At 39.0% G+C, this 24,211-nt stretch overlaps 1 protein-coding gene across 1 annotated transcript in view; it reads right to left on the minus strand.

The window, feature by feature from the left end:
* Window positions 1-24,211, minus strand: part of lama2 (laminin, alpha 2) — a 175,788-nt gene that overhangs the window by 71,452 nt on the left and 80,125 nt on the right. Inside the window, exons 18-23 of the mRNA XM_034900777.1 lie at window positions 19,327-19,538; window positions 18,411-18,522; window positions 17,769-17,882; window positions 14,389-14,516; window positions 10,799-10,885; window positions 5,394-5,605 (exon numbers count right to left, since the gene is read on the minus strand). Of these exons, the coding sequence (XP_034756668.1) occupies window positions 5,394-5,605; window positions 10,799-10,885; window positions 14,389-14,516; window positions 17,769-17,882; window positions 18,411-18,522; window positions 19,327-19,538 (865 nt within the window). The remainder of the gene's footprint in view (window positions 1-5,393; window positions 5,606-10,798; window positions 10,886-14,388; window positions 14,517-17,768; window positions 17,883-18,410; window positions 18,523-19,326; window positions 19,539-24,211) is intronic.

Raw genomic sequence — 24,211 nt, forward strand, 5'->3', positions numbered from 1 at the left:
TCTATTGGGTTGAGATCTGGTGACTGTGGGGGCCATTTCAGTACAGTGAACTCATTGTCATGTTCAAGAAACCAATTTTAAATGATTCGAGCTTTGTGACATGGTGGCTGGAAGTAGCCATCAGAGGATGGGTACATGGTGGGCATTAAGGGATGGACATGGTCAGAAACAATGCTCAGGTAGCCCGTGGCATTTAAACGATGCCCAATTGGCACCATTTGGGCACCACACTATTACACCACCACCAGCCTGCACAGTGGTAACAAGGCTTGATGGATCCATGTTCTCATTCTGTTTACTCAAAATTCTGACTCTATCATCTGAATGTCTCAACAGAAATCCAGACTCATCAGACCAGGCAAAATTTTTCCAGTCTTCAACTGTTCAATTTTAGTGAGCTCTTGCCAATTGTATCCTCTTTTTCCTATTTGTAGTGGAGATGAGTGGTACCTGGTGGGGTCTTCTGCTGTTGAAGACCTCCGCCTCAAGGTTGTGCGTGTTGTGGCTTCACAAATGCTTTGCTGCATACCTTGGTTTTAACGAGTAGTTATTTACGTCAAAGTTGCTCTTCTATCATAATGAATCAGTCGGCCCATTCTCCTCTGACCTCTAACATCAACAAGGATCAAGAAAATCCCAGTAACTTAGCAGATTGTGAAATACTCAGACCGGCACCGACAACCATGCCATGCTCAAAATTGCTTAAATCACCTTTCTTTCCCATTCTGACATTCAGTTTGGAGTTCAGGAGATTGTCTTGACAAGGACCACACCGCTAAATGCATTGAAGCAACTGCCATGTGATTGGGTGATTAGATAATTGCATTAACGAGAAATTGAACAGGTGTTCCTAATAATCCTTTGGCTGAGTGTATATATACTGTATATGTATATATAAAAGAATGAGTAAATAAATACAGCTTAACTACTCGGCTCTAACGAGTATGAAACGCAAGAGGATGCATCTGACACGTGGCAGTTCAACTATCCACATAAAAAGGAATAAATTCCCCTAAAAAGACAAGGTACACAAGACTAACACTTATTGAACCAGTCTTACCGATGTAAAAAAAAAAAAGCAGCTTATACTTTCGTTCATTCCCTTTTGCAATGACAATACATTCACTGAGCAACTGTGTCTCAGAAGGAAGGTCTTCCTTTAATCCCGAAGTTAGAAGGTTCAATCCCAGGCTCTTCATTCATATCAATGTGTGCTTGAGCAAGGCACTGAACTTAAAGTTGCTCCAAATGGTCAGACATTCACACACTGATAGCAGCTCCGCCACCACCTGTGTATGAATGTGTGTGTGAATGGGTGAAAGAGAGGCAAATAGTAAAGCAGGTAGAACGGTGCTATATAAATGCAGTCCATTTACCATTCTGACTAGAACTTTATCAATCATAAGAAGCTTCTCATCTCTGCCTCGTACCTCATTTCTCTGGCTTTGAATTCCTTGCCCTTGCCATGTGCTTGCAGTTTCTATTCTTCCTGTCTGTGATACTTCAACTTTACTTAACTGGTTTAAATCCTATGGGAAGGGGGAAAAATAGACACCCACACACACACGCCAATCAGCCCCTTAGATACACAATTAAAAGTTTTACATCACAGCTCCCATCTGGTGGATGGGCTGTTGGAAGCACACACACAAATATGCAAAAAAAAAACATCCACATTTCTCAAGAAATTAGTAGCACACTTCACATCACATCGACAAAAATGCGTATTATGCTTCGCCTGTTTTACCTCCTGCCATTCTCTTTACTGTTAGATGTAAAAGAGACAGAAGGACCGACCTGAGTGTGGGATGGGAAAGTGTGAGAGAGATGGGTACAACAGATGTCCCCACAAACAAACACACACAGACATGTGGAGAAGCACACATACGGTACACAACATTCATTGATTTCTGCTTTGTTCAAGAATGTAGAGAGGCACGCATGTCCTTCACACACACACATGGAGAAGTACAAACACAAACACACGCACGCAGAAGTACAAAAACACACACGCCTGATAAAACATACAAGGAAACATGCCCATATACGTTCATCTCTATTTCACACACATTCTCTTAAACACAATCTTCCCCCGAGCTTCGCCCTTCAGGACCATCTGGATTCCGTTCTGTCAGATGCTACAATGCAAGCCTTGTTGTGGGAAAAAATGTTGCTTTTTGTTGTGTGTGTGTTTTTTTCATTGCTGGCCTAGATGGTGAAGATAACATTTTTTCAACTTGAAATACATTATGTTCTCTTTCCTTGCAATTTGTCTGTCGTATAAACAAACTGCAGGAGCAGCTTTTCAGCATCTATTCTACCTAATAAGCAATATAAGGGTGTGTTGGTGAGAAGTCCAGGTGCTGTACAATCTATTAGGTACATATAGTACTTGCACACACCAATAGCAAATTGAATCCCCAGTCTAGCTAAACAAGTGAACATACAGTATGTTAGGAGATAACATAGGCCCAGGATAATTAATGCTAACTAAAATGCTATTTAAATTAGTAATTAAACCTAAACAGAGGATGTACGCTAAACTGTCTGCGTGCTTCTCCTGACACTATAGTGATTGGTCGACTTTGCAACAGCAAGTTGCTTGGTTATGACACAATCAATATCCTATTTATACAAAAAAGCCTTCTACCGAGTCATAACGTGAGGTATAAGGTAATGGAGCCTTTTATACATTGTTATAACTTAAGCAGTTCCTGTATCTTGAGGGATACAGTCATTTGACAGACTGTAGGGGGAGGAGCTATGGGGGAGGGGGCATTATGTGATCGCAGTTGATAAGAAACACTGATGGGTTGACGGGTCATGTAATCAGGTCAAGTCTTTTTGCCAACATGCCAAACATTTGTACGTATCAAAATCCAAAATGGCATGAGGTAAGTGTTATATGTTTTTATGATGATTATATTTTAGAGTGATTTTGTTTTAGAAAACTTTTTAAGGATATTTTTGAAATGACCTTTTCACACCTTTTATAATCCGCCATTGAATGCGTGTATCCTGGGAGATACATTGCCCATATAAGGGTATGAAACAGGGCTGATCACTCACACATATGCTTATGTTTTTAGGCCTGTTCTCTACATATATTCAATAAGAAAAAGGTGTGAAATATTGAACACTGTATTATTGATGAATATGCTATTGTACACACGTTTTTAGGAAATTTCTGTCAGCAGTTTCTACAGCACAAGAGACAGAGAAGTGAAGTCTATGGGTTTGCCACCTGATGGTTCATCAGATTTAGAGGACGGAACAAGTGAAGAAGATAAGCTAAAACAGATACAAAACGTGACATTTACATCCTACTGGGTCAATTCATCTTGGGAGGAAAAAAATGTTGTATGTATGGTAGCTAATTAATGGTTTATTAAATGTTTTGAAAGTTGGCATGTGAACTATAAAAAAGGATACAATTTAAAATGTAAACCCTAAATTAGCAATGTATCTCGAGATACAGAGTGTAAGTTAAAAATATAGGTCATACTTTGAAAACAATTTGAACTTATATCCTTTTAGTCTAAATATATTATACATTAAAAATAGCAATTAATTCATCTTTCATCATATCTATATATGCTTGCCCCTTTGGTGTATCTTCTCAGAGTGGTAAAGATAGAACTGTGAGGTTTCTCAAGGATTGACTACATGAAGCATCTATGAAACATTCAGAAAGTGTCAGAACACAGGAAGTATAAATTATATTATTGAAATACTACATTTCCACTTTGTTCCAATGATTGGACAAATGTGTAACAGTGCAATTCACACATCTAAACAACAACTTGGAAACGACTTTTCCCCATGTGAGAAATGGTCAGAGGAATTCATTGTCTTGAATCTATTGCTCAAACAAATTGCTTTGTGGTCAAGTTTTCTTGCAAAATCAAACCATTTTCCATCCCCAGACTGAATTAAACTGAATCTCTAATAGGGTGAGACAAAAAAAGGCTGCAGCAAAAATGTCCGCAGATGGGAACTTTGACATCAAAAGAAAAAGTAAAGGATTTTTAAAGTCTAATTGTGCACGAATGGACTCGGCCTGAACTCCCCTGCTCCACTCAATAAAATTCATTAAGACTGGGAGCGAGAGCGAGAACGAGCCAAAGGCAGAGAGAGATAGACTGACAGAAGCAGAGAGAGAGAGAGAGAGAGAGAGAGAGAGTTGTGTTTTAATAATTCCTGGTGGTCATTCATACAGGATCAATAACAACCCCCCGACTCCAAGACACAAGCAGCCGATCAGCACTGTAGGAGACCAATAGATCAGGCTGATTAATCAATAACCATTTAGCTGGGTGGAGAGGGGAAACAACTACAGAACAATGAACTATCAAATACACATTAATACCCCGTGAGCCTGTCTACCTGCCTGTCTGTCTCTTACCAAGGTGTCTCTCTGTTACTCTGCCTGCCTCGCTGCCAGGGCCAGTGTTTTTGTCAACAGCACAGGTTTTAAGGAAGATCTTCACAAACAAGCGCCATCTGTACAGTACGTCTGTATTCACTGACATCTCTCTCTTGCTCGCTTGTTCAGTCTAGACCACCTTTTTAAAGGTGTAGTTTGAAAAAAAAATTCTCACTCTTGAACACAGCTGGCAGTCAGTGAGCTGCTCCGACATCACACCTCCTACTAGCATAGCTGCTTGCCGATGTGAAGCACGCACACAAACACACACGCAAACAAACACACACACACACACACACACACACACACACACACACACACACCAGATGGTATATCTTCTCGGTGTTTTAGTAAAAGGATTAAAGGTATAATTTAGCTAAAATTTAGTTCCATAGAGGAAAGACTACAGTTCAATGACTGTTTAATAAAGGCCCTGGTGAGACAGTGCTGCAATATTGGCTCTTGTTTTTATGATTCCTTTTTAAAATAGATTATATTTTCCCTCTTGAAGTCACTATGTTTAGAATTTTGTCTCTGATTCCAGCATCTTTAAAAGATTTCGGATGTCATGCGGTTCAAGAAAATGTCAAGACACACCGGTTTAATCAATATGTTGCTTTTACCCAATTAATTCTCAGTGTCCCAGGGTCGGCCTGTGTGGGATGGAGGGTGGTAGACTACATCGTCTTATTTGACACTGCCACCACAAGTTGCCAAAGTAAAACATTTTCAAATCTTACAAATAGGGGCTTTAAAGTCAGTGTGTTGATACAATTTCTGATTTGTCAACTAATCAAACTTTAAAGAAGATTTTGACATTGATAATAAAAACTAATATAGTAAAAATCTGTATTTTTGGAATGTGCAATGAGGTCATTTCATACTGGACTTAAACTACTGTATACGTAAGTTTGGCTGAAGTGGACAGCTACACATCTGTCTGCGTCTTGTTAGTTAGTTTACTTACACTGGCAGTTTTTTGCTGTGATGGCATCTCCGTAGTAACCGTCAGCACAACTTTCGCAAGACGCGCCACCATAACCTTGACGACAGCGCAGACACTGGCCTGTGATTGGATTACAGCTGCCAGATATGGATAGGTCAAGGTTTCCGGTGCAATCGCAGGGCTGGCAGGAACCCCCTGGTACAGTGGGCTGGCCGTAGTATCCATTGGAACATCTAGGAGGCATCAGAGGGACACAGAAACAGTGTGATAACGCTGTTTGGTATTGGATGTACTGTAAACATGTTCTGCTATCTTGGTTTAAGTGTTAATCAGCTAATAAAAAGAAGATATTTTGAAACAATTTGGAGGTTCTAGAATTTATTTGGCATCAAAAATTGCATAAGCTTATCAACAGATATAGGTAAAATGCTACATAAACACCTTTCCCCAGGACACTTTCTTATTTATTTTTAAGTATCTCCCTGTTCTACAAGCCAAGACTTAAGCCATCAGTATAACCTGAAAGATTTTATAATCACATAACATTGGTCACTATCCTAACTGGCTTTCACATTGTAGCAACAAAAATGTCACCCGGTCGTGTTCTTTCTCAGAATACAATTTTAGTTTGGTTCAGTTCTGCATCTGATCTTATTGAAAGAGTAGGTATTAATATCTCTAGGGAAAAACTGTTTTACTCTGCTTTCATGTTGTAAATAATACTTGAAAAGGTCTGTAAGAAAATATGCAGTGGCTCACTTCATCTGATTTTGTATCAAACAACTACAGCAAACAACTCTCAGATTCAAGCAGGGAAAAATTGTTAAAATATTGTTTATTTAGCTTCAAGTTTGTATGACATGAACATAGTCATCTCCGAAAACAATATCACCAATGACAGCAGGTCTCATCCCACAAGAGCTGGTATCCATACTTCCAATCACAAAAATAACAAGCAATAAAGTTCACCTCGCAAAGTCCATTGGAATCATCAGCATTGTTACGGGTGTGTCTTTGACCAAGTAGACTGTCCAGCTAAAGGCTGTTGTATAATTCATTTTAAACCCACAACCACATCCAATGCACAACACACACACACACACACACACACAAACGCAGACAGACAGTATCTCATAGATACACACAAAAGTGCTGGAGGGCAACAGAGCCAAATGAAACATCAACAGATATAAAATGAAAGTTAAAATAAAAAAGGTTTACAAAAGATAAAAAAATATATATATTGAGATCTCATTTCTTCAGGCAATCAGTTCCAAAACAGGGTGCAGCTGACTCTCCAGGTTTAAAAAACATACTCATATAGCTAAATAAACCTGGAGCAAAAAAAACTCTAAATGGTACTCTTGCTAATAACACAAAGTCAGTGTGATGCAATAAAATCCATGTCTTTTAGAGGTTATTCCCATCTGTTTATACAGATATATTTTATCTGTAAAAATGTATGATTGAAGTCTTTGTGGTGTCAGTGGGAGGCAAATGTTTTAAGTGAACATAAATGGGATAAAAAAAATCTAAAAAATACTTTTATGTTCTCAAGTCCTTTGTGTTCAGTGACAAAAAATTAAGTGAAAGCAAATGGCAACACAAATTAAAAAAGGGTTGACAGCTCCCTCGAACAAGGACACATACATGTGAACTTTCATGCCATTCCACGATTTTCATTTTTGCTTTTCAGGCTCTTTCGGTTTGATTAATAATACGAGTAAGCCAGAATGGTGCTAGATATATTAAACGGAGAGTGGTGCGCCGTGTCAAGAGCCACTGAAACCAAATAAAACAGGCCTAAGCTGAAATAAAGCTCTACAGGCTGAAAAAAGGGGGATTGAGATGAGAGAGAGAGAGAGAGAGAGAGAGAGAGAGAGAGTCAATAAAGGAGAGGCAAGAGAGGGAGATGGAGAATCAATAGAGGAGAGGAGAGAGAGGGAGATGGAGAGGGGGGAAAGGTCTTCACATTGAAAAGAGAATTGAATTTAGAGAGGAGAGAAAAGAAAGGACAGAGAGGGAGAGAAAGAGTCAAGAGCAGCCAGCCATTATTACCACTGACCCTCCTTGGTACTCAATAGAACTGGTTTATTAGCTTCTATGTGTGTGTGCATGTTGTGTGTGTGTGTGTGTGTGTGTGTGTGTGTGTGTGTGTGTGTGTGTGTGTGTGTGTGTGTGTGTGTGTGTGTGTGTGTGTGTGTGTGTGTGTGTGTGTGTGTGTGTGTGTGTGTGTGTGTTTGTGTGTGTGTGTGTGTGTGTGTGTGTGTGTGTGTTGGTAGTACATTCCTCTATCAAGTGGAGAATTGTACTGGCAGCAATCTCACCTCTTGATTGGAGAAAAGAGGGGCAAGAAGTGTGTGTTTGTATTTTGTTTTATACGCTAGATTAATTCACACTTTGTTTTTTTTTATTGATATCCTATTTTATCACATACTGTCAGCATGTATGTGTAGTTACTTGGACTTTAAATCTCAATAGTTGGAAAGAACAATTGTGAAATTCAGTCAGTGAGAGGAGCTCTGGAAGTATCAGCACTTTTTTCATGAAAAAGCTATTTCAAATTTCTGTCTCTTCCTCTTTCTATAGATATACTGTATATATATCTGTATATATAGTGAAGTAGCCAAGATGCAAAAATGTACAGTAGAGTTTTAATTGCCATGAAACCTATTTATTAATATCATTATCTGACTATGAACAATGGGGTCACTACTCGTAGGGATTAAATTTACAGTAATCATAACAACCAACACATTTCATTCAAATTCAATTTGTTGAGATTAATATTAAAAAATGTAACATGCCTCATTTTCATCATATAGCCTGTGAACAGCTAGATGGTGTTGAGTCACCAAAATCAATGTGTAAAATCTGAAATACCTTTACAGACCAATACCATCTGGATATACTGGCAAACCCCTTGCAGCACTAAATAGCAGCTTACAACTCAAAGTGCTTTAGTGTACTTTTTGGAAGGCGGTCGCATTAAACAGCTTTCAGCTAAATTCTAAATGGCTGTTTATAGTAAGGAAATTGAAAAGCAGAATCACTTAGCAGCAAGTGGATAGTCTATTAGTATAAGGGGAATAGAGTAGCTTATTTACTAAAAGCCCATAATACAGACAAATTGGCACATTAAAAATTAATTACCACTAAGAACAACAATAGCAGTGTAGATAATGAAGTGAAATGGCAGGTACTGCATAGCAGGTATCAGTTAGACTAACAGAACAAGAAACTGCTGATTACCTTTTTAATACTGTCATTAGTTATAAAATATAGTTTCACATTGTCAGCTTCTCTGTGATATGAGTCAGCAACAGTCTCTCTTTCTTTCTCCTTTTTCAAAGTTTTACATACACATTTGGCACACAATCTCCCTAAAACAAACACTCAATTTAGAAAAATGTCGCTCTGATGACGGCTCCTGATCATTATTGGATTAAAAAACACATTCTCACTCATGGATGGACATGGGAGGACTTCAGAAACAGAGTTGGAGCAGTCAACATGTACTGGCTGGGCCTTCCGTCAACACAAGACCATATTGGTAATTGGCTGGCTTGTACAGTGTGGATGCCTTTTGGTGACGGACAAAGTTTAAAAATGGACTGACAACGAGTCAGTTTGTTTTCCCGCGGCAAATGATGTGTATAAAAAGACTAAAAGGCTGATGGAGAGATTCTGCTGTGGACAGCATGGCGAGGCATGCAGACTATGCAAGGCAGGGAGCTGAGGGCCCTGTAAGCCCCGTGGCCACAAGCAGCTCTCTTTCAACTACCAACACACGGCACAGGCCTGGACAAAGTGCAACCTATTTAAAGCACAATCTTTCATCCTTGAGATTAAAATTGTTATTATAATTATCAATGTAGATACCCACCTAACACAGAATAGAAATTCAACTTGTAACCACAGTGAGAAAACATTTTTAGTTGCTGTCAACAAGGAAAATTGCACAATGCACAATCTACAGAAATTCAGTGACAGAAAATGGAAGGATGAACACACAGTAGGAGATATAGGGTCCAGTGCCTTCGATGCCAACCGTAGGAAAATCCAGTCAATGCTATTAAGAGAGATACAGTATGGGTCTCGCAAATGATCAGGCTATAAGAGGAACAGTTATTTTCAATTGTAGGTCAGGAGCATGAGGAGTTGTTTTTGAGTCAACACCAGATCTATTGGGATAAAGTAATTGTCATTGTATCTATTGTTAAGGTAGCCTAACATCATCACACTCAGATTCTAGTCAGATTATGACTCTGATCCTGCTCCACTTGGCCATGATTATGGGACAGGTTTTTCAACCGAACCAGAAGAGAATGCCTCTGCACTCGATTGGACAGACCTACAACCAATCAGAGCTCTGTGACCTATGTTAAGCGATGCATAGTTGTCAACAGAACTCAACTGCTAGCTTCCGCTGATGTTAGCGGCAGTTTGGAAAACACTGATGACTTTACATCCACGTTACAGGCTTTACAGCATACATTCCCTCAAATGTATCATAAGATAATACCATGGATGTATTAATAGAACACATGGTGAATTACAGTCATTGGCTATATCCATTAATACAGCTACAGGACCTCAGGAGAACCGTCAAATGAGCAAGTGCAGTGCAGGATGACATGGGAAGGCGCAGTTAACCATAGTCTTCATAAATTGACCGAAGTTTAAAATTACAACACAAAGAAAACAAAGTGTATGCTAACGAACATCCTGCTGTAAAGAGTTAAATACGGGGGAATTTTTGAAGGCAATGGAGCAATCCCGGAAGGGGAACGTTGTTGATATAGACTGAGTACTAACTGATAAATTCAGCAGTGGAAAGTTTCAGTTTAATACAGAAAAAGTTATATTTACTCAGTCTGCATCTCCCCATGACAGTATAGCCTGTTTTAACAAGACTAGCATCCAGAGAGACTTCTCATTAGTTCTGGCTTGGTAAAGAAGCTCACAGCTAATGGAACAAGAATGCCACTCAGCTATTAAATGGGCTGTGGACAGAATGCTAGATGGACAATGAGACAGAGAGCACTCACAAAATGGTTAATGAGCAGCAGTTTCTGTAGTCAACTGGCAATGGCTGACTACAGACCGAAATGTTTTTCCAACTATAAATTTTTTAAGAACGATAACAATAACATTGTCTCTATTACCCCTCTTCATATTTGAAATTAGAATTTATATATGAAGATAGTTTGGTTCTGATGGCGCAATTAGGTCATGAAACATACTTTGTATATAATGAGCCGAAGTGTTATTTAAATACTGCTAAACTTTCAACACAGATTTGAAAGTTAGATTTATGGATGTACATTTCTAGGTTTTAATAAACCATGATGAAGTGAGGGATTTCCAGCTCTTTATTTAGTAATAACGAGCTTAGCTACACAATGTCTGTGTGTGTGTGTTACCTGTCACATCGTGGTCCTGTGTACCCAGGCTGGCACTGGTCGCATAGCAACTCCCCTTCTTCACCTAGGTGGCAGGTGGGGCTGAAACTGTTGTAGTTGCCAGAATGTTGATGATGTTGTTGTTTTTGTTGAAGTTGTTGATGAATTCGGAAGCGTTGACCCAGTGTGGAGAGAGGGAGGAAGAGGAGGATGAGAGGACAGAGGCGAGTTAAGGCCATTGTTTGTCTCATTACACACACATACACACTTGTGTCCCTACTTTCACTGTCCAATCCTCACTTTTACACTCTGTAAGACACACACTTAATTTCCTCTCTACCTCACACCCACATGTCTGTACTTCCACACACTCCTGAATATGAAAACACTCTTCCTCTCTATGATCTGTAACCCAAATGAAAGAAAGAGACTAGAACGATAGCCAAGTACCCCGGTTTTGTCACCCTCCCACTTCCATAAACTATAGATAGTTCTGCCGGCTCGGGTTCCAGGCCCCAGACTGACTCACTGGCTGACTGACTGGCTCGCTAACTGCAAGCAAAGTATGTGACTGAAGAACATGTGCAAAGTAAAGTAAAATAATTTCCCAAAACAAACAATCATGCATACGGTTTCATGTGATGAGACAATACTTTAGCTTAAATAAGAATTCCTTAAGGCACTTTATACTGTCATATACAGTACTTGCAGAACATTGTTAACTTGTATAACAGATTAATATAGATAATCTTCTATCATGGTATAAACTATTTTATATGACAATGATAATCTGTTCATTGATTTTTTTTTAAATAAAAAATATCTAATATCACTATAAAGCACATTGAAACATTGAAAGTCTATAGCTCACATTAGACCTCCCTATGCTACTTTGTAAAGCAATTTGTCCAGTAAGGTAGAAAAGCGCTATATAAATACAGTCCATACCATTACAAAGGCTTCATTCAAGAATTAGACACAACCAGAAATTACTTGGAAAGTCCCTCTGATAGGCAGCCTAATCATCCAAATTAATTACTCTAATAATAGAACTTGTTTGAATCTTTTAATCTACATCTGATCCAGATCAACATTAAAAATGTCTTTGAGAACATCTAAATCCTTGGTGTATAAGGGCTTTTAACAAGGATTAATTGTGCAAATTTCAAGTGACTCAGACAAGAACTACAAAATTAGTTTTATATGTTGCTGTAGCGCCACCTATACGTGACATCAGGCTTCATACAATATTGAGGATTATGCACAGGTGACTTGTGCACACATGCCTACCTGTTTGGGAGGTTGTCAGTGGGTGTGTCTTAATTCTTTTATGCATTTGTACACTACCGTTTGGAATTGTCTGCCACAAAAGCTTGACAGTCAGGTTGCAGGCCCTGTATTTCAATGGTCTTTCATGCTTTTAGGTTGTGGAAATTCCTCCCTTGAATGTAGATGTTATTTTGTATAAAGGGTTTGCAAATAAAATTTGTGTTTTGTACATGGAGAAGGAAACACTGTACAATTGTTTAACCAGACTGAACAAGAAACACTTTGGAGTGACAATAAAAATAGAAAATAAAAAAAACAATGGTGAAAGAAACTGGAAGCTTAGCATCAAAATGAGAACAGATTCCTGTTTCAAAGTGCACAAAAAACTGGAATTAACAGGCAAGCAGCTTTAGCAATGCTATTCTTAAATCTTTACAAATAGCAAAGTGTATCTAGTGTTGGCACTGTTGGCACTGGATCAGTTATATCTGCTAAACACACTATGAATGAAACCTCACAGGTTAAACCTATTCAATCTAACCACTGAGTAGACTGCAGAGGTAATTCTGTAAAGATACAAATTAATTAAGACCTTTATGGATAGATAATTGACCAAGGGTTTTTAAGTAAATCTCCCTAAGAATATGTTAGTTTTAGATCTAACTGAAAAGAACAAATATTCTTGGTGTAAATAAGGAGAAACAGCACCCCAGAACAAAACTGTTTTCTACTAATCCCCTGTAAATGGCCGACCGGCTTCCCGGACGTCACTTCATCAGATGTTAGTAAGAGCTTAAACATTATGGCCAACTGGAACAGTCCGACTGGGTGGCTGGCTATTTGAGTGATTGGCTTCCGTAAACATAAGGGACTAGATTTCTATTTTTAGGGGCTGGAAGGCATGGCACCTTCAAGCTATTTTTACCGCAGGGGGTTTATGGGGAGTTGGGGAAGGAGAGAGGTGAGAGACAGAGAGAGTATGCATCTTTCTTTAGCTCTGGGAGTTTTGGACATGACGTGTCATGACGGCATGAAGATTCTCAGCTGCTACCCCTGTGTGTGTGTGTGTGTGTGTGTGTGTGTGTGTGTGTCTGTGTGTGTCTTTGTGTGTGTGTGCGCGCACGCGTGTTTCCGTCCATGCTTGTGACATATCTGCACCAAACACACAGTATCTCTCTCCTGATTTGGAGAAACTGCATATCATTAATATCAGGAATGGCAAATGGACGTTAATACCCAATTTACCAATGTATGCAGTTCGTACTTATGACAATATCTTTTGTGCAAAAGTTTCAATAAGGAAAGCACTGCAAAACACCAACAGTTGGTTTCAGTTGACAATCCCTTGCAATAGCAACCTCTATTGGCACAGTTCCAGGGAGCTCAACAGTGTGGTTCCAGAAGTAAAAATAAATACCATTCATATTCTGCATAAGGATTTTGTTAATAAGCCATAATGTCTTAACCACCCAAGGTAGACCTACCACAAGCTACAAGATTGTGAAACAAGGGTTTATGCCCCTGTGCCCCTGTATTTCCCCACTGTGGGATTAATAATGTATATCTTATTTAGTTTAATTTACCATTATTATCATTAGTTTATCAGGATGGGACTACAGGCTCTGCATAAGATACATAGAACATAACAGCAAAAGGGGGCAGTAAAAACAGGACTTCTGCTTGGCACAGGTGGACCAAGATGCAATGAATTTTTATGCAAAAGCTGCTCAAGACCATCCCCGTACATAAAGAGCCTGAATGCTTCCTAAATGAACCATCAGGTGAGAGGCCTCATCCCATGCCTCTCAACTGGACTGCTTCTATGACAAACAATCGATTTCTGCTTTTTTTAGGCACATTTTTAGCAGATACGTGCTGTAACTTTAACAACCATGATTTGAGACTCTAAAGCGGGCACAGCATGAGAGAAGCGGTACAATAAAAGCTTTTAAATACCTTCATTACTGGAGGGGGGTTTGGGTTTGCTACTGTGTTAAGTTTTCTAGCCACAGTTGTGATGACATTGCCACTCACTGGGGTGATCTTTCTACATTAACTGTATATTTATGCATCTTCCTGTGGTGATGATATTTCTATTCATGTCTCTACAATTATATTCCTAGCCACAGTGAGGAAGCCTCTATTTGTGGTGATAACGTTTGGAGACAAAAACAAATGTTGGAATGTCAGGAGAGGAGAGCGTTATGAAGAGACGGGTCAAAAAAGAGAGAAAAGGGGCCATGGAGTCAGAGATGCATTGTGGGGTCAGCAGTGATAAATTGAAGCCTCTAATTAAATTGTGCCGTCATGGCGTCATTAACTCCAGTGGCTTCAGAACCTACTTGTTGCTAGGAAGATCGAGCGGGCAGGCGCAGGGCTGACAGTCTGCAGGTGACCCACGGGTGGCGTTGCCATAGAAACCGGGTAGGCAGGTATCACAGAAGGGGCCGGTAGTGTGGTGGGAGCAGTCCTGGAGCAGACACACAGGTTAAAGTTTAATTATATCAGGAAAACAAATAAACCACTGTCTGATTAGTTAACTTCATTATCATGGGAAGATCTTTAGCATATTCTAAATTGATGAAATACTCAACACGCCATTGTGTTAATATTGTCTTGAATCATGCTACAGGCATGAAAACAATAAGATACCATTAGATGTGCTTGACTACTTTTCAAATGAAATTTTCCTTAAGGCAGTGAAGGAATCTTTCTTTCTCTTCTAACACATCGCAAAGTGTTTTGAAAAACCTGTTGTTTACTTTGTTTACTCTGCATCTGCTCTGGTGTAAAATGCTAAACAACTACATTGAATTTTACCAAATGAAAGTTAATCTGGAGTTAATACCAAGGGTAGAACGCATGTTAAAAAATAAAACCAAAGAGCTAACAATAGACTTGCACTTTTTCAGAGTAATTACTGGTGGTGTCGTTCTTTGCTTCACAAGGTTTAAGACTGAAAAAGATAGAAACTTGTTGACACATTTGTATAACAACAAAACTGTTATTAAATAAAGCTGCCTGTCACATCAAATCATTGTCAAGCAGACAGCAGCAGGAGGAACAATCTCGAGGAGGTCAAGGTTAATGATATGGTTCATAATTAGCATCCCATTTTGTTGCCATAGTAACTATAACAACAACACTTGGTACAATAATGTCCCGGTATTGATGAGTACTTGGGCTAACTCCTAAGAGTGTAGTTCACATTCAGTTCACCATGCAGGGTTTGGAGTTTACTGCAGGAATTTTAAACTCTGGTCAATTTATGAGGACTATGGTTAATCTTTCTCAATACTCTGTAGGGTAAATCAAGTCTTATCTGAGTTTTCTGTTGTACGACTAAAACAACTTGTTCCACTAAAACAAGTTCCTTGCCGAGGCTATTTTAAAGAGGCGCTGTTGATCCGTACGGCGCTCAGAACCGCCCAACGCGATTGTGATTGGTTTAAAGGAACGCCAATAAACCAGGGGATGTTTTTCTCCTATCCCAGAATGATTAGTGGCCTACCCAGACTCTTCTCGGCAGTGCTGTGGAGGAAGGTCTGGCAATGTGAGATTGGGACTAGATTGTGAACAACTAGAAAATAAAACCAACAAAATGAAATTGTGTTCCTCCCACCGGGGAAATCACGTTGTCTGTTCTTTTCTTTTTGGGAACAGTTGCAATGTCATGTAGCTACTCTGTGTATGCACGTTTGTGTGTGTGTGTGTGTGTGTGTGTGTATATGTCAGTTATCTTTCAAATAATTTCCTTTTCAGGTCAAATGTCTCTTCACTGCTGAAAACCACCCCGACACATACACACTGTGTGAACCTATAAGACCACGGCATCATTCAGTCATTCAACTGTAGCCAGAAACCACAGTCCCCAGGGAAGGAGTCTGTGTCCATCTGTCTGTCTGCCTGTCACTGTGAATGAACATATAAGTGTGTGTGTGTGTGTGTGTGTGAGAGAGAGAGGGAGAGAGCGAGAGAGAGAGATTGAGCCTGCTTGTCTGTCTTTGTCTAGAGTGTGTGTTCTCCCTCTGACATATCCCAGCATCCTCCTCATCTATAATGAAACATAACATGATAATACAAAACCCACAGCTCTATGTGTGTGTGTACTAGTATGTGCGTGCGTGCGAACTGGTGAGGATGTGTATTTTGTTTGATGCTAACTGACAGCTTAAGCCTAAGGCAGTGGGTAGACTGGGGAGTGACGATGTGTGTGTGCGGATGAACATGAGCAGGTTGGCATGTACGTGTCTTCCCAGTATACTAAAGTGTGCATTTGTGGAGATGAATTTTGTGTGCATTGTGTAGTCAGGGCGCAAGTGTTTCTATCTGCAGGTCCACTTCTGGCCACTAGATGGTAAGAACATTGGGCATTCCCATAGATAGTTAAAGAAATGGACCAACAGATCCTGTTGCGCTGGACAGAGACCAGAGAAGTCTATTAGAAGCTCTTTTCTGTTGAGTGTTGAGCGTTACTGCGCAGCCTCCAACTGAGCTTGACAAGGTAGATGTGATGTGAGCAACCTGTCTGAAAGTTGTAAGTCTTCTGGTAGCTGTCCCAAGAGAAATCTCAATCATTCCCAATCTTGCAGAGATGGAGAGCGTAGATATATGTTAGAAGATCACATAGACACAGGCTAATTATTGCCACTAAAATGCTTGTTAACATTTGTTTTTAGGAACAGAATGTACGCACACTTAAGAGCACTCTTACGCACAATTGAGAGCTCACATGTTTGTGCAAAATAACTACTTATTGCATTCTAATTTAAAATATAATAAAATTATAATTTTTTAACTTTGAGCACTTTGAAATTCCATTTTGTATGAATCATGCTAGGCCTGTATACTTCATCAGTCCTGCGCTCTTCTCCGGATACAGCGATCACTGCATGAGTAATTTAATCGGTTTAATTTGCTGCTTTGTATCCACTGCTGAAACTTCTAAATATAGAGTCTTGTTTCCCGCTAACTGTTTGAAGCAGTACCTTCAGAATGAGAATTACTAAAGTTTTTCTTCCTTTTGGAGTCGTTGCCTCCACCGTCTTTACCATGTCTTTTTGACATTTCCTGCCATCTCGCTTCCTCAGAATATCTGGTTAGCGCTCGTTTGCGCACTCACTTACAGTACTACTTTTTTCTACAGTTTATGAGATGGTCTCTTAACTAGAAATTCACCAAAAGATGTGAGCAACGTAAAGGCTCCCAACAAATTGATTCAGCCCCTCTCAATTACTCATCTAAAGAAACCATCAATGCTGTGAGCAAGTTGACTGTTAAAAACATGAATAAAAACGTCAGCTAACTTACTCATGACAGACAGGTTACTGGATATTAACCCTTAATTATGATGAATTAGGTTGACATTTTTGTGAGTTAAAAGGGAAATTACAGTGACTAATGTGTTGAGTACGATCACAATACAGGTAATATTTTGCCTAAAAATACAATGCTGTAACTTGAGATATTGCACATTTCTCAAAATATATTGTTATATTATTTTCTTCCATTTTGCTATGATCTTTTGACATTCTGTAAATATCAAAAGTGATAAAGCCTTTCCATAAAGCTTTTACATATGCTGCACCTCATTCCTTAGAAAAGAAACACTTTGAAAATAGTAAAGCAGAGTAAATCACTTCAGTGGGATTTGAGCACTAAATAAACCAAATGATCAGACAGAAAGAAACATGTTTTCTAATAAACCTATTGATAATCTTACCAGGCAGTGTCCTGTGATGTCATGGCATTGTGTAGCGTGTCCATGGCAACGACAAGCTTCACATACACCATTATAGAGATTCCCGTTAACCCTCCGAAAACCAGGAATACATGCCTGAAACACACACGTGTTATTTGTGTGATTATTATGTCCGTTTGTCTGGTTGAGTTTTTAAAACATGATGCATGTAAAAGTGCATGTGTGTCTGTGTTTCAAGACTAAAGTAAAAAAATAAGTCAGCTGCATTCTGGAACTAGACACTGATTTGACATTCAGTTTTGCTTAAGAGGCTTTAGAAGAAAACAGGTTAATCCATGTAATACTGCAATAAATCACACTGATGTTCTTTGGATGTTTAATAGTAGCTTATTTGCAAGACAATGTCACAAACGCTGCTTGTGTACAACAGGTTTATATTGACAAAAAGCCATTGGCTGGTTCCCTTCCCTTTTTCAATTTGGGATAAAAAAAAATAACTTGCAAAGACTTGAACTTGAGAATAAGCTTAAGACACAATATAGCTTACATTAAAGTTGCATGTGGCTTTATAGTTTTTTAATGCAATACCTTTTTACAAGACTTTGTTTTCTATTGAGTGTACAGCACGTTGGAAAATTGGAGTAGGTGTGTGTCTGTGTTTACCTCACAGGATGTTCCAGCATATCCAGGAGGACAAGAGCAGCTTTCTACAGCTGATGCTCTCTTCTCTCCTCCGGCAGACGGGTTAGCTACCTGCATTGAGAATAGGTGGAATCTACAGGCATTCACCAGACACACACACACGCACACAGAGAAACATTAAGCACAAGGCACATAAGTAGTCTATCTGGGTTTACAGTTAAACAGCCTTCACTTACATATCCATGGCTATTTGGCTGATGATCTTTAAAACATCTTTACAACCTTTATGACCTGAGTTCATTCTCTCAGGCAGGATTTTTATGCACAAAAAAGTCCACAAAGGGCTATTATTAAATGCTTCCCAATAAAAGTACATACTTGTTATGTGACAATATCAATATAGTAGAATTGCTATTGTTTGTATAGTCCTGATCATGTAGAGGGCACTCAATTGTCACAAACAAACAGCATATGCATTATATCAAATATATATTGGATTATTTGTTGGGATTTTAAAGTAAAAGCAAAATACTAGATACCAAACAAGATATAAAAATACTAACGACAATGGAGGAATTGAAAGCCATCATGTCTCTCTCTCATGGGTGGGCCAAGCAGAGAAAGGGGAGGTAACCTTGCCCCTTATGACCTCACAAGGATCAAGATTCCAGATCGGCCCATCTGAGCTTTCATTTTCTCAAAGGCAGAGAAGGATACCCAGGGATCAGTTTATGCCTATCAACATTTCTAGCCACTGGGGGACCATAGGCAGGCTGGGGGAACTCATATTAGTGTTAAAATACCTCATAAAGTGCCATTTTCATGCCATGGGACCTATAAGCTAAAGTGTGAAGTGTGTGTGTGTGTGTGTGTGTGTGTGTGTATGTGTGTGTGTGTGTGTGTGTGTGTGTGTGTGTGTGTGTGCGTGTGTGTGTACCTGTACACAGCGCTGGGTTCTGTGCTATAAGAGGCCCGCACCATCACACGAGTCACATTAGCCAACACAGACAGGAAATCCCTTCGGCTAATCGGCTGTGCGCTCTCTGAAACCAGAAAGTTCTCCGGAAGGAGAGCAATGCGATTGGTGCTTGGCGAGGACGGGTAAACTGGCTGGCCAAACCTTTTGTCAATAATCTTGATCCCGCCTCCCTGGCAGAGAAAGAAGAAAAACATTTTTAATTTGTGTTTCTTTATTTTTTCCTTGTTTGTTGCAGTTAACCTGTAATTCCATAAATTTAGACAGTGAATGTTCACCTAATAGAGTATGACACCTCTTCCAGAAAGAACAATGATATTCAACTAATCTGGGGGAGAAAAAGAGGGAGAGTGAATGATGTGTCATTAGGTAATGAGCTACAGTTTCTATTGATATTTTGAATGGACTGAATGCAAAGTGAATTGAGCCCGGGCCTGGTATCTGACTATCTCTTGTTGAGGACAGATCACTGACATGTAGCTGCTAACGCAGAGTGACAACTACTGATGGAGGCAGGGAGAGAGAGAGCTTACCATGCCAATAAACCATTAAATAAAAACTAATTGAAAAAGAGGAGATGGAGGGATGGATAAAAAGATGGAATGCAGTAGCAGGGCAGAGAGATGCAGTGATAAAGACGGAAAAGAAAGAGAGAGACAAGGAAAAGAGGCAGATTGAAAAGAAAAACGAGAAAGTGACCTCAAAGAAAATTGGTTTCATTCAGTCTTTGAAAGAGAGGCTTTTACTCTCTATCATTTATTGCCTCTCACTTCTATATATCACACCTCAATAATCAACTGAAGGATCAGGGTCACACTTTCATATAATTGTTTTATTGGGAAGAAATACCTTGAAAAAAACAAAACCAATCGCAAGGTGTAAGTCCACCTGTGGATCCTGGCTCCAAGCCCATTTGTTCCTTCAAATATGGATCCCAAATATATAGTTCATGTAGTTATTTAAAAGGACTAGGTAAATTTCAACAGCAGCTGAGTACTGTAGATTTCAGCAAACATTTCTAAGGAGTAATGCTGCGCTCCAGGTAACCCGTAACTTGTATTTTCACAAACTTCTACCCGTGAAAGTGCCCTGGAACGGCAGTCATTTCGTAACTTATGATTGTGTACTACTACAGGTTATGTTTAATAAATGAAGCCCAAAATAAGTCACCGACTAGAAATGGCTAATATCAGCTAACGCTAGCTAACGTCAACGTTAGGTAGCCGCTAGCATTAGCATATGCTAGCGGCTACCTAACGTTGACGTTATGATATGACACATCATATTCTTCTTCCTGTTTGCCTGGAACGCTACCAAGTGATTTATGACTTGAAGTCGTCACTTACAAGCTAAAAATTATGTCTGGAACGCAGCAAAAAAGTACATTATTTATTGGGGACTATTTTCAGCTGCGGACTAATACACATTCATTGAGAATCACTGAGCTAGAGTATATCAGGCTTTGGCAACACAGACAAAACATGTTAATAGGCTCAAGTTAATGTTGGTGTTGGTCATTTTGTGTAAATCATTAGGGTAAGAACATTTTATGTACACAAGAAACATTGACTAAAACCTGACAGTGAATCTTCTGCTGTTGAAACAACAACTCAAAATATAAAATAGAATTTAGCAACAAATCAAAATCAAGTTTTTATATGTTGATTTAAGCAAAACATGAAACGCCGGTACATTGGCAGTTGTTATTGCTGTCTTGGAAGGCTTGGTATTTTAACTCTGCTGATAAAGGGCTGATAAAGTGGATGGGATTGAAAGAAAGACATTGAAATCAACAAAGCCGTACAGACAAACAAAGACAGAGAGATTATTGTCTATTCAGATCCTACATACTTACAACCAAGGCTCCTTCCCGCGCTTCACGCAACAAACAATATCACAACTTGATGCAGATATGCAGAGTAAACAGTAAGGGGGGGGGGGGGGAGAAACAAAACGAGACAAAGGCTGAAAGAGAGACAGTGAATAGGGAGAACGCCGGTTGACAGTGTGTAGGTGGTTCATTATCGTCATCATTTGGAGAGGCTTTTTGTTGACAACAAGACCGACACTTGTCCTCCTCTCCTCCCATCTCCTCCCAGTCTGTCCATCTGACTGACACGTCTTTAAATAACACAAGCTTACTGGTCTGTGACTATCCATCTCGCAGTTTTAGTTTTAATATTTCACTTCTTTCTGTTGACTTCCCTTCCTTCTCCTCTTCTTTCCTTCCTTCTTGTCTTTTCTTTGTTCCTTCCTTCCTAGCTTCCTTCTCTCTTTGTTTCCTTCTTTCCTTTCTATCTCGCATTCTTTTTTCCATCTTCCTCCTTCCTTTTTTCCTTTCACTCTTACTTTCTTACTCACATTCTTTCATCTTTCCTTCCTCCCTTTCTTTGTTTTCGTTTTCCCATTCTATCTCTCTTTGGTTTTGCGGGGAAAAAACGTGCATTTTTATGGCGCATTCACTAAATGAAAGTAGAGCTTGACAATATATCATTATTATATTGATATGTGAGGCTAGATATTGTCTTAGAATTTTGGATATCATAATATGACACAAATTTCGTCTTTTCTTGGTTTTAAGGGCTGCATTACAGTCAAGTGATGTCATTTCCTGAACTTACCAGACTTTTAGAGCAGTTTAATTATTTACATTTACCCATTTGGTCAAAATATCCAAAATCTCTATTAGTTAATACTTTGTGAAAGCATCAATTGTCAACCGTACAATATCGCTGCAATATGGACATTGATGTATTTGGTAAAAAATATCAACATATTTGATTTTTTTTTACATATCACCCAGCTCTAAATAAATACATTAAAAACTAAATACATTTAAAATCTTAATACATTTTATTTGCATTTGTGTCTATATTTGATCCATATCTACCAGAAAACCTGAGAAGTAAATTTACATATTATTGCAGCTTATTACAGACAGCATTTATTCATTTTTTTCTCTAAACTATTCTAATTAAAACTTAATCTTCTTAACATTTGGAGAAAGTTGTGTGTGTGACTCAGTTTTCTGCAACTCTGGGACAGCAAACATAGAAAAACATATACACAACCTGCTTATGTGACTGTTTGTATTTGTGCCTTCACATACACACACACACACACACACACACACACATTGGTGTTTAGTGCTTTAGAGGTTTAAATAGTTAACTAATAGCTTTGCTGCTTTGCTTATTGCTGCCATACATCATATCACAACCTGCTCATTATAAAAGACATAGAGACGAGGGAGAGACTCTCTATCTGCATTTTTATTGCTAAGTTCAGCATTCCTCTGCCAGCTGTAGCTGGTGTGTGTGTGGGTGTGTGTAGGGGTTTGTGTGTGTGTCTGCTTTTACAACTTTTATTTGCTGTTTTATTTAGTGGTATTCACTTGTGCAAAGGTATTTGGCTTGTAGGAAAAGATGAATATGCTGCAGGCACAAATACTATACATAAACAAACACAGAGACTCACAATTGTGTCCATGTGGGTTTTTGCTGGTTAAATGTTAAATGGTGTTAAATGTTAGGAGCAGTCCTAGTCAATGCCTTGTCCCAAGGTACAGCCCGGAGAACTGAAGCTTATTACAGAGCCCTGCACTGTGTTGGGCCCACCAGTACGGGTAGACCAGATTTTTAACCAAAACGACCACAGCAGTTAGTTCAAAAAAAGTTTAAACTGATCTCTGAGGGACGAAGGAACACTCGGGGCCACAGACAAAGAGATCTGGGCTACTTGTAAATTCCAGAGCCTGTCCTCCAAACTCCTACAGGCTACCACAAGGGATAACCATCACAAAATGGCTGCAAGACCAGGAGGGAGTGGTCAAAGTGGTCAAAGTGGCCAAAACGTAAAAAACTACAGGCTTGTTTTGTATTTTAGTTGGGAATTCTCATCCGCGTGCGAAACTATAAAACTTTCTGACACACGCCTTTCGTCGCTTTCCCCTTAGACCTCAGTTGAAACAGGTCAGCGTGCTAAAACTTCCATATTTGGAACAAATGGATTTAATTCTGGTGTTGGAAGCACCCTGGAGCCTCTGACAACACGCACCGGTGTTTTCATACAAAGGGTGAAGGAAATGTTTTTCTTTTTAAAAGTCAACTAGCTTCTCTCCTGCTGTTTATGGAAGGGAAAGCTTTCCTCCGTGTTCTGCTGACGAGCAGAACCGGACCGCATTGTTACCATGGACGATCTATGGACAGACATAGACGGACTGAACACGCAAAAGTAAGAAGGCTTCATAGGGTTTCTGGGCAGAGAAATAAGTGTTTTTATCAATGCTAATGCTGCAAAATGTGTTGTTTTGCAGCATTAGCAGTTATTACATTAATGTGATCTGATTAATAAGTGCTATTGCTGCACGTTGATGATTAAACGATTACTGATAGGACATTGATCATTTTGAAGTTAAATCAATTCTACTATACTTTGTGATTTGTGTGTTTGTGATTATTTTATGTATGTGTTGTAATAATTGCTGGTTGAACACAGTCAGTGCTCAAATTCACCCCTTTGTCTGTTCCTTTTTAGAAATACAAGATAAATGAATCAAATTAATTAAGATCTGTATCTTAAAGGGAACACCACCTATGAGACTGATTTCACAGCTTACTATTGGTCCCTGGTTTCACATTTTGACTCTGTCAATGTTATAAAGTTATTAATACCCATATTCATAACTTTATTAATATTGATAAACCATTTTGATAATTTGCCAATGATGGAATTTGTATCCCTGGTGATGATGCCCAACAACTGTTGCCGGTTTCTAAAAAAACTTTAAAAATCAAAACGTACACACCTACACACACAAGTACATACAGATAAAGGCATATATATA

The sequence above is a fragment of the Etheostoma cragini genome, chromosome 18 (assembly GCF_013103735.1).
Source record: "Etheostoma cragini isolate CJK2018 chromosome 18, CSU_Ecrag_1.0, whole genome shotgun sequence".
Taxonomy (NCBI): Eukaryota; Metazoa; Chordata; class Actinopteri; order Perciformes; family Percidae; genus Etheostoma; species Etheostoma cragini.